Source organism: Osmerus eperlanus, chromosome 4 (assembly GCF_963692335.1).
Source record: "Osmerus eperlanus chromosome 4, fOsmEpe2.1, whole genome shotgun sequence".
NCBI classification, from domain to species: Eukaryota; Metazoa; Chordata; class Actinopteri; order Osmeriformes; family Osmeridae; genus Osmerus; species Osmerus eperlanus.
The window spans coordinates 22,899,113-22,914,396 of record NC_085021.1 but is presented as its reverse complement, the minus strand read 5'-3'; the positions used below and the strand labels follow the sequence as shown (position 1 = coordinate 22,914,396).

The window sequence follows — 15,284 nt, the reverse complement described above, 5'->3', positions numbered from 1 at the left end:
CAGTTGGTTATGACGATAGTGGTGATAGCTCTAGGAACAGGGCTGGCCACCCCTGCTTTAGGGGAAATGTAGCTGAAGGATCAAACATGTCTAAATACTCGGACGGCTTGTCATTATAAAGGACATTCTAAAGCATGTTGACCTACCATAGTCTGATAGAGGGAGAGATGATATTGTCACTCAAACCATCGCTCAGTGTCTCAAAGGACACCTGCACTCAAACCATCGCTCAGTGTCTCAAAGGACACCTGCAACGAAGCTGTAATGTCATGTGTTGGATGTCTGACATTAATGTATGTTTGTTCATGGGATTATAAAAACATGGATCATATAGAAATCTGTATATATAATAATGTGGATATCTTATAAACTCACACAAAGATGAGTATAAACGAGGGGAACTCATTTGAAGTCTTCTTTTTGTCAGTCTTTGAATGTGTCCTGTGTTGAATCTGTCCTGGGAGTCAGGTGGCTGAGCAGTGAGGGAATCGGGCTAGTAATCCGAAGGTTGCCAGTTCGATTCCCGGTCATGCCAACTGACGTTGTGTCCTTGGGAAAGGCACTTCACCCTGCTTGCCTCGGGGGAATGTCCCTGTACTTACTGTAAGTCGCTCTGGATAAGAGCGTCTGCTAAATGGCTAAATGTGTAGTATTTAATTGTTTGTTTTACCTAAGTGTCAGTTATGTATTGAGATCTATCCAATCTCATAAGATCCTGTAATATCTATATGACACATCCCCCTTCCTCAATGCCGTGTACAGGGAAGGAACAGACTTCAGCTGTAGATACATAGATGTGTTATCTTCATGTAGATGAACTATTTTAATGGACATAAGTCATGTGTAGAGAACTGACAATACTGACCATGAGCACTAACCTGTCCTCACTGTCCTGTATGAAGACATGAGCACTAACCTGTCCTGACTGTCCTGTATGAAGACATGAGCACTAACCTGTCCCACTGTCCTGTATGAAGACATGAGCACTAACCTGTCCTGACTGTCCTGTATGAAGACATGAGAACTAACCTGTCCTGTATGAAGACATGAGCACTAACCTGTCCTGACTGTCCTGTATGAAGACATGAGCACTAACCTGTCCTTACTGTCCTGTATGAAGACATGAGCACTAACCTGTCCTGACTGTCCTGTATGAAGACATGAGCACTGACCTGTTCTCACTGTCCCGTATGAAGACATGAGCACTAACCTGTCCTGACTGTCCTGTATGAAGACATGAGCACTAACCTGTCCTGACTGTCCTGTATGAAGACATGAGCACTAACCTGTCCTGACTGTCCTGTATGAAGACATGAGCACTAACCTGTCCCACTGTCCTGTATGAAGACATGAGCACTAACCTGTCCTCACTGTCCTGTATGAAGACATGACCACTGACCTGTCCTGACTGTCCTGTATGAAGACATGAGCACTAACCTGTCCTCACTGTCCTGTATGAAGACATGAGCACTAACCTGTCCTGACTGTCCTGTATGAAGACATGAGCACTAACCTGTCCTGTATGAAGACATGAGCACTAACCTGTCCTGACTGTCCTGTATGAAGACATGAGCACTGACCTGTCCTGACTGTCCTGTATGAAGACATGAGCACTAACCTGTCCTGTATGAAGACATGAGCACTAACCTGTCCTGTATGAAGACATGAGCACTAACCTGTCCTGACTGTCCTGTATGAAGACATGAGCACTAACCTGTCCTCACTGTCCTGGTGGGAAACAGACCCTCTGGTCTTCTTTCTCTCTGGATCTGTCATGTTCTCCTTCTCTGAACATCACTGACCGGAAAAAAACAAGATTGTGTTTGAAATAAAAACACCCCAAAATACGTTTTATATGGCGAGTTGGGGTTTGTTGAACGCTTCAAAAGGAAAGAAATTCAAACTACCACCACAATCCTGACTCTACCGATGCACAAACAAGGTGTTTCGTTATGTATGTTGTAGAGCAGTAGTAGTAGTAGTAGAGCTATAGCTCTGTAACAGGTGTAATGGCTGTGACATAAGCACAGAAACAAACTAAAATGCTGGTAAAATAATCATGTGATTCAGTCTGCCCAGGTTGATAATAAAGAGAGGACTGAAGTGAGACGACTAGAGTGAGGCTATACGTTACATGAGTGATCATCTGTGCTCTACTGTTCTGACGGGCCTCGTCCTGTACTTCTGCACTGACAAGTGAACACCTGCAGTGAGAGTTAGAGACCAGCAGGGGGAGACAGCAGGTGACAGGTCACCAGGGAAACAGTATTTACACTGTATTCTGGGAAATGCAGATAGACGTACAGGGTTCTACTTCTGAACCCTAAAGAAGAAAGCGTGTGAAGTTATGAGACGTCGGTCCCAAAGCGCCTCAAGGTGAAGTTTCACTATATCTGTGAGGACATTTGGGCTCACACACACACACACACTAACACTGTCCTGAACTGCACACACCAACACTGTCCTGAACTGCACACCGACACACACACACACACCAACACTGTCCTGAACTGCACACCGACACACACACACACACACACACCAACACTGTCCTGAACTGCACACCTACACACACTAACACTAAATACTGAACTGCACACCAACACTATTCCCTTCTGATCCTGGATCTTCTATAGTATATACAGTATAGTCTATAGAGTCTACTATATTAGTACGTTGCTTTAAATAAAAGCATCTGATAAATAAAAATGATTTTTTTTCAAGTTCAAATATATACTGTCTTGTATTTCATTAACATATTACAATCACTCACTACTCATTGTAAACAAAACTACCCCGAGGTATTCTTTTCTCCCTGCAGTATAGACAGCTCCTGGACTGATGGTAGAGTATCTCCCTGCAGTATAGACAGGTCCTGGACTGATGGTAGAGTATCTCCCTGCAGTATAGACAGGTCCTGGACTGATGGTAGAGTATCTCCCTGCAGTATAGACAGGTCCTGGACTGATGGTAGAGTATCTCCCTGCAGTATAGACAGCTCCTGGACTGGACTGGGGAACTTTGTATAGTTCATCTGTTGATCGTATATAGATGCTGCTTTAACTCTCCACTACAGTTATAAATCCTCATCCTTCACATCATCCTTCACTCCCTCTGCACCTCTTAAATACCAGCAAATAGCAGGATGATTTTCTGTTACCATGACATCCAGTACTGATAACATCTCCTGAATCTACTTAAAACTGTCCAAAGAGGTTTTACCCAGTCATTATTACAGCAAACAGCAGTGTTTTATTTGTCTGACTACAGGACATTACTAAACACAAATATTCCCTTGTAACTTGTATAATCAGCTATGGTAAAAATGTGTTAGTCTTAAGAGTCAATGCACACAGGAAGTGAAAGTGATTGTTGAGGTGTTGGGCTCGGCGTGAGGCTGGGCCTGACCCCTGACCCCTCAGCTGGGGGCCAAACAAACACTCCTTCATCCCATCTTCAGACCCAAAACAACATAAACACTTTTTAATACCTGATTCATTTCCATTGAACTTTTAGGAATAATTCAAATTTAAACCAAATGGTTTACCACATGTAAGGAACTCAATCTGTAACCATTTAATCAAAATGGGCCAGTGTGTAAATCAGTTTTGTGGAAGAGGGAAACACTCTCCTCTCCCCTGCAGCAGCAGATCATGAAGGCCTGATATCACATCACTAGCTACTAGAAGGGTGACATGGGTTAAGACTGGAGTGTAATCTGGAGTGTAATCTGGACTAGGTCTAGGATTAACATATAATCTGGACTAGGGTTGGATTTACAGTGTCATCTGGGTTAGGGTTATGATTAGAGTGTAATCTGGACTAGGGTTAGGGCTACAGTGCAATCTTGACTAAAGTTAGGAATAGAGTGTAATCTGGACTAGGTCTAGGATTAACATATAATCTGGACTAGGGTTGGATTTACAGTGTCATCTGGGTTAGGGTTATGATTAGAGTGTAATCTGGACTAGGGTTAGGGCTACAGTGCAATCTTGACTAAAGATAGGAATAGAGTGTAATCTGGACTAGGGTTAGGGTTACAGTAAACTGGAATATGGTTAGCATCATTGTTTAATTATAGTGAATGTAATCAAAACCCATTCAACTGAAAGGTTATTTGTTAATTTGAAGCGATAACAGATTTTTCAAAATGTGGACATTCTTTACGTTGATATTTTGGTATTTGAAAAGAGATCACCACCCAGCAAACAATAAATAAATAAATAGAATTAAAAACAACATAAAATACATATATTAAAACAAAAAGAGAACTAAGAGGAAGTGCTTTCCTTGATCAGTGGTAACGAGCCGTGGAAACATCTGAAACTCTCTTAAGATCACATCCCTTCACTGGCGAAACCATAGAAACTCACGTCCACTCACAACGTAACCATAGAAACATACACGTTTCGGTCACAACGGATGAATCTGTCACTGCGAACCAAGGGTTTGTCAGGGGAACCAAGGGATCGTCTGGGGAACCAAGGGATCGTCAGGGGAACAAACCCAGTGTTGTTGTTGGAATTTAGGGTGCCGTGGTTCTAGATCCTCTCAGTTTCAGGACGGGTCAGTCTAGATGCAGGCAGACTTGTCGGGTCGTTGTGTGGTTCCTTAGACAAAAACGCGTGACTGGTCCTTATTGTCTGAGGTAAGTGGCCGTGAGGAATTACTTTCCAACTGCCTTCATACCTTCAAACTCACTTCAAAAACTCACTTCTGGCTGGCTGGGACAACATGCTGGTAACCCACACAGCTCTGGTAAAACTAAGACTTGAGCAAACATTTCTAGACAACAAAAGGCATTAGTAATGGAACAACGATAGCATCCTAGCATCTGCTCCTGTAAAACATCACCTAGTCCTCTTCAGGGATCAGCTATGTTGGTTTAGTCTGTACGCTCCCTATCTGCCATGCCCTCCAGTTCCTGGAACAGAGACTTGTCAGCCAATAAGAGGCTTCAGGGGGTAAAGGTCAGGGAGGTAAAGGTCAGGGGTTAAAGGTCAGTGGATAGACGGACATTTGGCATTTGATACTCTCTCTGTTTCCTGACAAAGACTAGGGACATGACATCAGGCATAGCTAGCATTCCTCTCTTCCCGTTCTGCTCCTTTCCTTTATGGATTTCTCTTCCACTTCCTGTCCTTCTGTCAGGCCCTGGCCTGGCCCCGCCCACTCAGAGGTCGGTGACTTTGTTCTCCACGGCGGCGGCGATCTGCTGGAGACGGCAGCCCAGCTGCATCTTCTGGGCTGTGGGGTCTTCCTCCAGAGCTGTGATGATCTAGAGAGGAGGAGAGGAGGAGGGGAGGGGGGTGGAGGAGAGTGGGTGGAGGAGAGGAGGAAGGGAGGCCCACAAGCAGATGGTTAGAGTCTAGATGGTTGTGTGAGTGTGTGTGTGGGGGAGTGTTTGTGTGAGTGCTAGTGTGTGAGAGGCATGATACCTGGTCGTAGTATTTGTTGATGTACTTGTACAGCTCATGCAGGGCCACCATGAAGTTCACCTCTCCAGAATAGTTCTGCATGAATAGAAGGAGAGGAAGAGGAGAGCAGAGGAGGAGAGGAAAAGGAGGAGTGATGAGGAGGGGAGGAAGAAGAGAGGAGGGGAAGAGAATGTTAATTGGTCCTTGTGGTACCTTGTTAAGACAGACAGGTAGAGAGACAGACAGTTTCAGTGTACAGTACCCGAGACAGCTCAGCGAGTGCAGAATTCATCCTGGTCGCTGGCTGAGATGGTCTGGCGGATATCAGCATAGTACCTGGGGGGCAGAATGAGGAGGGAGAGGGAGGGGGGAGGGATTCGATTGACAGACGGGGATCACAGTAAAAGGTATTTAGAGAAACAAATGCACTATAGGGTCTATAGCTTTCCCTTTGTTATCACTTTCTCTCTTTTCTCCCACCCTCCCTCCCTCCCCCCCCCTCTCCCTCCCTCCCTCCCTCCCCTCCCCCCCCCCTCTCCCTCCCTCCCTCCCCTCCCCCCCCCCTCTCCCTCCCTCCCTCCCTCCCTCCCCCCCTCTCCCTCCCTCCCCCCCTCTCCCTCCCTCCCTCCCTCCCTCCCCCCCCTCTCCCTCCCTCCCTCCCTCCCTCCCCCCTCTCCCTCCCTCCCTCCCCCCCCCCCCCCTCTCCCTCCCTCCCCCCCTCTCCCCGACTCCCATTAGGGTCCCTCACCTCTCCACCATCTGCTTGTAACGGGGGATGTCTCTGGCGTACAGCAGCTTGTTGATGGGAGAATCCTGGAAGAGAACACATAAAAGCCATTAGATCTGCATATAACCTGGAACCTCTGATTGGTTCCAACCCCATTCTAAGGGCGTGTGATAGGCTCACCCTGCCCAGCTTGTGCTCTGCGAGGGTGCAGGAGTCCATGAAGGTCTGAGCGATGACAGACAGCACTGCGTCCACGTGCTCGCTCGCCTGCACGTCAAAGATGAACTGAGGGTTCTTCAGGATGTTGATCCAGAACCGCAACGGTAGACTAGTCAACAACACACACCACAAACACAACAAAACAAGTTTTGGTTTAATTAATTTTTTTTATTGTGAACATATGAGTTACTGTTGACCTGGTTTCCTCTTCTGATTCAGTGAGCTTGGTAAGTGAAACACAAACACAGCACAGTCTTCTGAATTATGATGATCAGGCTATTATGAAGATTTATGAAGTCTCATGAAATCTCATGAAGCCTAATGAACATAGGCAGACAGCCAGACAGTCAGACAGGCAGACAGACAGACAGACAGACAGACAGGCAGGCAGGCAGGCAGGCAGGCAGGCAGGCAGGCAGACAGGAAGACAGGAAGACAGGCAAGCAGACAGACAGACAGACAGACAGGCAGGCAGGCAGGCAGGAAGACAGGCAGCCAGACAGCCAGACAGGCAGACAGACAGGAAGACAGACAGGCAGGCAGACAGGAAGACAGGCAAGCAGACAGGAAGACAGGCAAGCAGACAGACAGGCAGGCAGGCAGGCAGGCAGGCAGGCAGAAAGGAAGACAGGCAGACAGGCAGACAGACAGACAGGAAGACAGGCAGACAGACAGGAAGACAGGCAGACAGACAGGCAGATAGACAGACAGGCAGGCAGGCAGACAGACAGGCAGACAGCCAGACAGTCAGACAGGCAGACAGCCAGACAGTCAGACAGGCAGACAGCCAGACAGTCAGACAGGCAGACAGACAGACAGGAAGACAGGCAGACAGACAGGCAGACAGACAGACAGGAAGACAGGCAGACAGACAGGCAGGCAGGCAGACAGGAAGACAGGCAAGCAGACAGACAGACAGGCAGGCAGGCAGACCTGTTGGTCTTCCAGATGTGGATGGTGTCGGGGTCAGAGATGTTGTGCAGCAGGGCCTGCTCGTCCAGCAGGTCAAAGTAGTACTTGAGAGCCAGGGGGACTGGCCGGCTGGTGCTGAGGATCACCGTGAACAGGTCGTCCACAAACTTCTGGAGGGTTCCCTGGGGAGGGGGGGGGGAGAGGATGAGAGTGTAGGTGTCTGTTTGTGTATTTTTCTTGATGTGTGTGCATGTCTGTGTGTGTGTGTGTGTGTGTGTAACTTCATGGACAGCATCCTGGTGATGTAGCCTGGTGTGTGTGTACCTTCATGGACAGCAGCCTGGTGTGTGTGTGTGTGTACCTTCATGGACAGCAGCCTGGTGAGGTAGCCTGGTGTGTGTGTACCTTCATGGACAGCAGCCTGGTGAGGTAGCCTGGTGTGTGTGTGTGTGTACCTTCATGGACAGCAGCCTGGTGAGGTAGATCTCAGGGATCGCTTTGGCCCCACCCCTCTCCCTCATGCTCCCTCCGCGCTGCTTTGGAATCTCCGCCTCCTCGCTGGCCTTCACCAGGTGCCACAGCCTGACTCCGCCCTCCTCACCATCGTCCAGCATGGGGGTCTCTGTGGGCGCACGGCATCACTACCCAGCACACGCTTCACCTGACACGCACACGGAGAGGACCTGGGAACTAGGGTTCACCACTAACCATTGAACTAGGGTTCAACACTAACCACTGAACTAGGGTTCAACACTAACCACTGAACTAGGGTTCAACACTAACCACTGAACTAGGGTTCACCACTAACCACTGAACTAGGGTTCAACACTAACCACTGAACTAGGGTTCAACACTAACCACTGAACTAGGGTTCAACACTAACCACTGAACTAGGGTTCACCACTAACCACTGAACTAGGGTTCAACACTAACCACTGAACTAGGGTTCAACACTAACCACTGAACTAGAACCTTTTATTATCTGCTGCCGTTTGATCATGATCCTACAACACAGCTGTACAGCATCTGTAACATACAGTTACTTAGGAGAGGAGGGGGGGTGTTCACAGGAAGTACTCACTTTCTCCCTACAGTTACTTAGGAGAGGAGGGGGGTGTTAGCAGGAAGTACTCACTCTCTCCAGGTGAGTAGTCATGGCAGTCATGGTGCAGGTGTTTGGTGTTCCTGGTTACTAAAGTCACAGTGGCTCCATCAGGAACCTGCACAAACGAATAAACAAGACGCTTCATGAACAATAACAAAGATCTACGCTCAATCCAGTAATGGCTGTTTCAGTTTAGAACTGTTCTAGACACAGTGATCAGAGAAGACAAGAAAAGTGGTCTAGTGACCCCTGACCCTGTGGGGCTGCAGGGTGTCTAGTGTACCTATGTAACCCCTGACCCTGACCTTGTAGTGCTGAAGGGTGTTGAGGCGTTTCCAGGAGCCCTGCACCACCGACGTCAGATCCTCGTCCGACAGGATCAGGTGACCTGCCACGCCCGCGCGCCACTCTGGGGTCACACACACAGAGAGGACCACTCTGGGGTCACACACACAGAGAGGACCACTCTGGGGTCACACACACAGAGAGGACCACTCTGGGGTCACACACACAGAGAGGACAGGGTGCATGTGTTAGTCTGGTTAGTGGTCGGTACTGACCCAGGTGCAGAGGTAGTTAGTCTGGTTAGTGGTCAGTACTGACTCAGGTGCAGAGGTAGTTAGTCTGGTTAGTGGTCGGTACTGACCCAGGTGCAGAGGTAGTTAGTCTGGTTAGTGGTCAGTACTGACTCAGGTGCAGAGGTAGTTAGTCTGGTTAGTGGTCAGTACTGACTCAGGTGCAGAGGTAGTTAGTCTGGTTAGTGGTCGGTACTGACCCAGGTGCAGCGCGTCGGTGTGGGGTCTCTGGGAGAAGGATGTTCCCTTCCAGGCCTGCTCCAGAACCTTCTCCTTCACCTGGGTGATGGTGTCACAGTCCAGAACCTTGGCCGGTACCGTGGTAACCGGGCCACCGCTAGCCGCAGGCATCAGCACATTCAGCGTCTGCCGGACAGGGAGGATGGGGGGGGAGGGGTATGGACATGTGTGTGATGTCAGTGTTTATGCTTTATGTATGTGTGAGTGTGTGTGCCTGTACGTGTGTGTATGTGTGTGTGCATGTGTGTGTGTGCATGTGTGTGTGAGTGTGTGTGTGTGCGTGCGTGTCTGAGTGTGTGAGTGTGCATGTGTGCGTGCGTGTCTGAGTGTGTGTGTGCCTGAGTGCGTGTCTGAGTGTGTGTGTGTGTGAGTGTGTGCGTGCGTGCCTGAGTGTGTGTGTGTGTGCGTGTGCGTGTCTGAGTGCGTGTGTGTGTGAGTGTCTGAGTGTGTGTGTGTGAGTGCGTGAGTGTGTGTGTGCATGTGTGTGTGTGTGTGTGTGTGTGCGTGTGTGCGTGTCTGAGTGTGTGTGTGTGAGTCCTCACCAGCGTGCGGTACTCCACGTCCTCCCGGAGCAGCCGGTTGTCGTTGAGGGTGTACTTGGCCTTCCCCGTAACCGCGTCAACGGGACCCTTGTCCACCTGGTGCTTGATGGCCCTGAACAGCATGTAGAAGGCCTCACCCGCAGAGTCCTGCAGGAACACACACCACACACTCAGGTACCCAACACTCCTGCTGGGGCAGGTAGGGTTAGGGGCAGATGGGCAGGGTTAGGGTTAGGGGCAAGTGGGGTACCTACCCTGAGAGGGGTTAGGGGCAGATGGGCAGGGTTAGGGTTAGGGGCAAGTGGGGTACCTACCCTGAGAGGGGTTAGGGGCAGATGGGCAGGTAGGGTTAGGGGCAGGTGGGGTACCTACCCTGAGAGGGGTTAGGGGCAGATGGGCAGGTAGGGTTAGGGGCAGGTGGGGTACCTACCCTGAGAGGGGTTAGGGGCAGATGGGCAGGTAGGGTTAGGGGCAGGTGGGGTACCTACCCTGAGAGGGGTTAGGGGCAGATGGGCAGGTAGGGTTAGGGGCAGGTGGGGTACCTACCCTGAGGAAGGTGAACAGACAGATGGACATCCAGTTGGTCAGGAGCTTCTCCACCACAGACTCAGTCCTGAAACACAGAACACTGGTCTAGAACCCTGTCTTAGAACTAGAACCCTGGTCTAGAACCCATGCCTCTGAATCAGAACTCTGGTCTCAGTACTAGCTCCCTTGATATGGTGTTTCCATGCTTATACATACAACACACCAACACAACCTAACCCCACTCTCTGACACACACTCCCTCCATCCACCCCTCACCTCCTCACCTCCCTCAATCTCTCCCTCCCTCCCTCCCTCCCTCCAACCCTCCCTCTCTCCCCTCACTGACCTGCGCAGCATCAGCTTGGGGTTCTTGGCCACGTACTGCTCCACCAGGTCGTTGAGCAGTGTCTTCAGGATGTCGGTGAAGTACTCCAGTTTACCGTGCAGCGCAACCGTGAGGAGGGAGGCCAGGTAGGCGCGGTCACGCGGGGAGAAAGTCCTCTGCACCTCCAGAGTGTGGATGAACTGAGGGAGGAGAGGAGAGGGGGAGGAGAAGGATTACATTTTCTGTTCCTCTCTCTTCCCCCTGTGTCTCTCCCTCTATCTCTCTCCCTATGTCTCTCTCCCTCTGACTCTCTCCCTCTGACTCTCTCCCTCTGACTCTCTCCCCATGTGTCTCCCCCCTCCTGTACCGTGGTGAGGAACAGCTTGCTGTTGAGCAGGTTGGACAGCTGCACCAGGCCCTGCTCCACCGTGTGCCTGCGGGCCTCCGGCACGTCCAGCTCCCTCCTGAGCGGGGACTCCCGGTGCCCTGGGAAGAAGATGCGCTCGGCGTACGTGCCGTAGTCCAGGAAGGGGATGCCCGAGCCCCCCAGGTCACTGGACACGTCCATCATCTCTGTCATCAGGTCTGGAGGAAAGGAGAGGGGGGGAGAGGAGGAGTGGAGAGGAGTGGGGGAGGAGTAGGAGCATACCAGATAAAAAAGAAGGAGAGGAAGATAGAGAAAGAGGAGATCAAAAAATAGAAAGAAGGAATCAACAGGAATGGAGGGACAGGGTGAGGAGAGCTGGAGAGACAGGGAGCGCCCTGGTGAAGAGGAGGGAGAGGAGGAGGGAGAGGAGAGGAGGGAGGAGAGGAGGAGGGAGAGGAGGAGGGAGAGGAGGGAGGAGAGGGAGAGGAGGAGGGACAGGAGGGAGAGGAGGAGGGACAGGAGGAGGGAGAGGAGGGGGAGGAGGAGGGAGGACAGGAGGAGGGAGAGGAGGAGGGACAGAAGGAGGGAGAGGAGGGGGAGGAGGAGGGAGGAGAGGAGGAGGGAGAGGAGGGAGGAGGAGGAGGTAGAGGAGGAGGGAGAGGAGGGAGGAGAGGAGGAGGGAGAGGAGGAGGGAGGGGAGGAGGGAGAGGAGGGAGGAGGAGGGAGAGGATGGAGGAGGAAAAGGGAGAGGAGGAGGGAGAGGAGGAGGGAGGAGGAGGGAGAGGAGGGAGGAGAGGAGGAGGGAGAGGAGGGAGAGGAGGGAGGAGGAGGAGGGAGAGGAGGAGGGAGAGGAGGAAGGAGGAGGAGGAGGGAGAGGAGAGAGGAGGAGGAGAGAGAGGAGGGAGAGGAGGAGGGAGAGGAGGAGGGAGGAGGAGGAGGGAGAGGAGGAGGAGAGAGAGGAGGGAGGAGGAGGAGGGAGAGGAGGAGGGAGAGGAGGAGGGAGAGGAGGAGAGAGAGGAGGGAGGAGGAGGAGGGAGAGGAGGAGGGAGAGGAGGAGGGAGAGGAGGAGGGAGAGGAGGAAAGAGATCACTAACTCACCTGTGAACTCCTTCTTGCAGCGGTCTCTCACACTGGTCTCCAGGTTCTCCAGCTGGATCTGAACCTTCTTATAGTCTCTCATAGCCTGCTTACTCTTCCTCCTGAACCACACACACACACACATACACACACACCGCAGGAACGCACACACACACCGTGCGCAGAAACAACACAGGCACAGACACACACACGCACACAGATACATGCACACATATACACACAGTGCAAAACATGCATTATAAAAGCTCCTCTAGCACTGTAAAGCATCATAAAAGCTTTACAGTGAAATATAGAGACTCATGTATACGTGTGTGCGTGTGTGTATCTGTGTGCGTGTGTGTACCTGTGTGTGTGTGTGTGTGTACCTGTATATGAGCAGGATGATGAGGACGAGCAGGGCCAGTACAGAGGCGCCCACTCCCAGCCCCACCTGGGCCTCCAGCGGGAACATGGAGCGGCCCAGGGAGTCGTATTGAACTCGCCCCAGGGAGAAGTTCAGGTTCCCCATCTGAACCTGCTCAACACAGACACAGACCAGGTGAGTTACATATTAGACACAGACACATTTTAAATGATTACATGTCCGCCTGTAAGTGCCTTACAGTGAACTCTGGCAGAGCGTCCATCACTTCCTGTTTCCTGGTGGGCAGGACTCTGCTGGGATGGCGGCTCACAGTACAGGTGGTTGTGGGTGAGAGTCTTGACGGCACACACGCCTCCTCCAATCAGAGCCAGCACCTCCTGCTTGTGGATGGCCAGGTCCAGGTTCTCTCCCTGCAGCAGAGAGAGCAAGGATACAGCGGGGTTACACCTGGGTTAGACCAGGCCAGGTTAGACCTGGGGCCAGGATAGACCTGGTCTAGACCTAGACCATCCCAGGATAGACCTTGACCAAGATGGTGTCAGTGTGAATCAGTATTATACATAGTATAGTACAGTATAGCCCAGTACAGGGTAGTCCAGACTCTACAGAGATGACACTGCCAGGCTTGTGGTGGTAGGGCCGGCTGGGGTCCTGCTGGTTCAGGGGGTACAGGACTGGGTTGGGCTCGTAGCTGAACGCCTCGCTGCTCACCGAGCCAAAGGCAAAATGGAGGCTGTCCAACAGGAAGTCCACCTGGACCCGCGCACGCCTAGCTTCCTGTCCCACCGCCGGGGTGGGACACAGGATCAGGGAAGAGCTCCAGACCCCACAGCTGGACTCATACTGGGGGAGGAGGTGGGAGGAGGGGGGAGGAGGGGGGAGGAGGGGGGAGGAGAGGGAGGAGGTGGGAGGAGGGGGGAGGAGGGGGGGAGGAGAGTGGAGGAGGTTGGGAGGAGGGGGGAGGAGGGGGGAGGAGAGGGGAGGAGGTGGGAGGAGGGGGGAGGAGGGGGGAGGAGGGGGGAGGAGGAGGGGGGAGGAGAGGGGAGGAGGGGGGAGGAGGGGGGAGGAGGGGGGAGGAGAGGGGAGGAGGTGGGAGGATGGGGGAGGAGGGGGGAGGAGAGGGGAGGAGGGGGGAGGAGGGGGAGGAGGGGGGGAGGAGGGGGGAGGAGAGGGAGGAGAGGGGAGGAGGTGGGAGGAGGGGGGAGGAGAGGGGAGGAGGGGGTGAGGAGGGGGGAGGAGAGGGGAGGAGGGGGGAGGAGAGGGGAGGAAGGGGGAGGAGGGGGGAGGAGAGGGGAGGAGAGGAGGGGGGAGGAGGGGGAGGAGGGGGGAGGAGAGGGGAGGAGGGGGGGAGGAGGGGGGAGGAGGAGGAGGGAGGGGTCACTAACACACTCACTTTCTAACACACACAGGTCATCCCTCACACACACACACCTGTTGGACATGGCAGAGTTGTGTCTTCAGGACAGTCACACACACACACCTGTTGGACATGGCAGAGTGTGTCTTCAGGACAGGCCTGGCTCAGGTACGCTCCTCCTCCTCCTGCGGGGGGGCAGGGGGGGGGTCCGGGGGGCTGAGGGTCACCCTGATCCTGGGATCCTGCACCACGTCCAGGTACTGACCAGACACCCGGATCACCCTGCCCCCACTGGAGAGAGAGGAGAGAGAGAGAGAGAGAGAGAGAGAGAGAGAGAGAGAGAGAGAGAGAGAGAGAGAAGAGAGAGAGAGAGAGATGAGAGAGAAGAGAGAGAGAGAGAGAGAGAGAGAGAGAGAGAGAGAGAGAGGGGGGGGGACATAGAGAGAGGGAGAGAGGTCAGAATACAGCTGGGTTGTAAGACATGAAATTAATGAGAGGATGATGGGATGGATGAATGAAAGGATGGACAGACGGATTGAAACTGGATGGATGGATGCAGGATGCAGGGTGCAGGTGAGCCGTCCTACCTGAGGAAGCTCTTGGAGGGGGCAGCTGAGGTGATGTTGGGGTCGGGGGTTGTAGTGATACAGGGCAGCCTGCAGGTGGCGCTCCGCCCGGCCGAAGCGCACCGTCACACGCTGCTCCCCGGTGCTGTTGCTGCGCCCCGTCACACAGCTCAGCCGGCCGGCCAACACCTCAGACGCACTACAGCAGCCAGTCACTCAGTCAGTCAAACAGTTTCATATTGTTTAAATATATCGTTTTTACTGCACTGCATGTAATATATGTTATTGTTGCACTGTGCCTACTAGCTGAGAGTTGATTCCCCTGAGGTGAGCCTGGTAAACACCCTTACATGTGACACAGTGCTCTCCAATCAGAACGTTGACATCTCCAACACCCTTACATGTGACACGGTACTCCTCCAATCAGAACGCTGACATCTCCAACACCCTTACATGTGACACGGTACTCCTCCAATCAGAACGCTGACATCTCCAACACCCTTACATGTGACACGGTACTCCTCCAATCAGAACGCTGACATCTCCAGGGTGCCCGGTCCTCAGCCGGTGTCCCATGATGCTCAGCGTTGAGCCCACAGACCTCGGCCCTCGCTGGGGGGTCAATCCTGTCAGGACTGGGTCCTGGGGGGAGGAGGGAGGGAGGAGAGAGGGAGGGAGGGAGGGAGAGACAAAGAGAGAGGAGAGAACGAGAGATAGAGTGAAAGAGATGCAGAAGGACATTTCTACTTCTTTTAAAGCCAGGGGCACAGAATCCCTTAAATGGTTTCCTTAGCTAAGGAAAGATGTTAAGGGATTTACTGTATTGACAAAGTTGGAAAGTTGGAAAGAAAAATGTTTTTGTTTTTTAAAGAAAAGTTACTAAAGGTTGAAAAAAATTAGAAAATGCGTGTACATTTGCCATCTCTGACTGTCATTCTCATC

The 15,284-nt window shown here is 52.1% G+C and overlaps 1 protein-coding gene across 1 annotated transcript in view; it reads right to left on the bottom strand.

Moving 5' to 3' along the window:
* Positions 1-4,425: 4,425 nt before the first annotated feature.
* The window catches only part of LOC134019463 (plexin-B1-like), a 42,547-nt gene continuing 31,688 nt past the window's right edge, over positions 4,426-15,284 (bottom strand). Inside the window, 26 exon segments of the mRNA XM_062460385.1 lie at positions 4,426-5,278; positions 5,439-5,513; positions 5,680-5,710; positions 5,712-5,753; positions 6,166-6,230; positions 6,325-6,472; positions 7,297-7,457; positions 7,731-7,897; positions 8,411-8,495; positions 8,686-8,789; positions 9,156-9,321; positions 9,738-9,884; positions 10,284-10,350; positions 10,612-10,790; positions 10,958-11,175; positions 12,056-12,156; positions 12,421-12,569; positions 12,658-12,709; positions 12,711-12,831; positions 13,022-13,262; positions 13,900-13,932; positions 13,934-13,981; positions 13,983-14,067; positions 14,364-14,413; positions 14,415-14,541; positions 14,848-14,984. Of these exon segments, the coding sequence (XP_062316369.1) occupies positions 5,174-5,278; positions 5,439-5,513; positions 5,680-5,710; positions 5,712-5,753; positions 6,166-6,230; positions 6,325-6,472; positions 7,297-7,457; positions 7,731-7,897; positions 8,411-8,495; positions 8,686-8,789; positions 9,156-9,321; positions 9,738-9,884; positions 10,284-10,350; positions 10,612-10,790; positions 10,958-11,175; positions 12,056-12,156; positions 12,421-12,569; positions 12,658-12,709; positions 12,711-12,831; positions 13,022-13,262; positions 13,900-13,932; positions 13,934-13,981; positions 13,983-14,067; positions 14,364-14,413; positions 14,415-14,541; positions 14,848-14,984 (2,904 nt within the window). The 3' untranslated portion in view covers positions 4,426-5,173.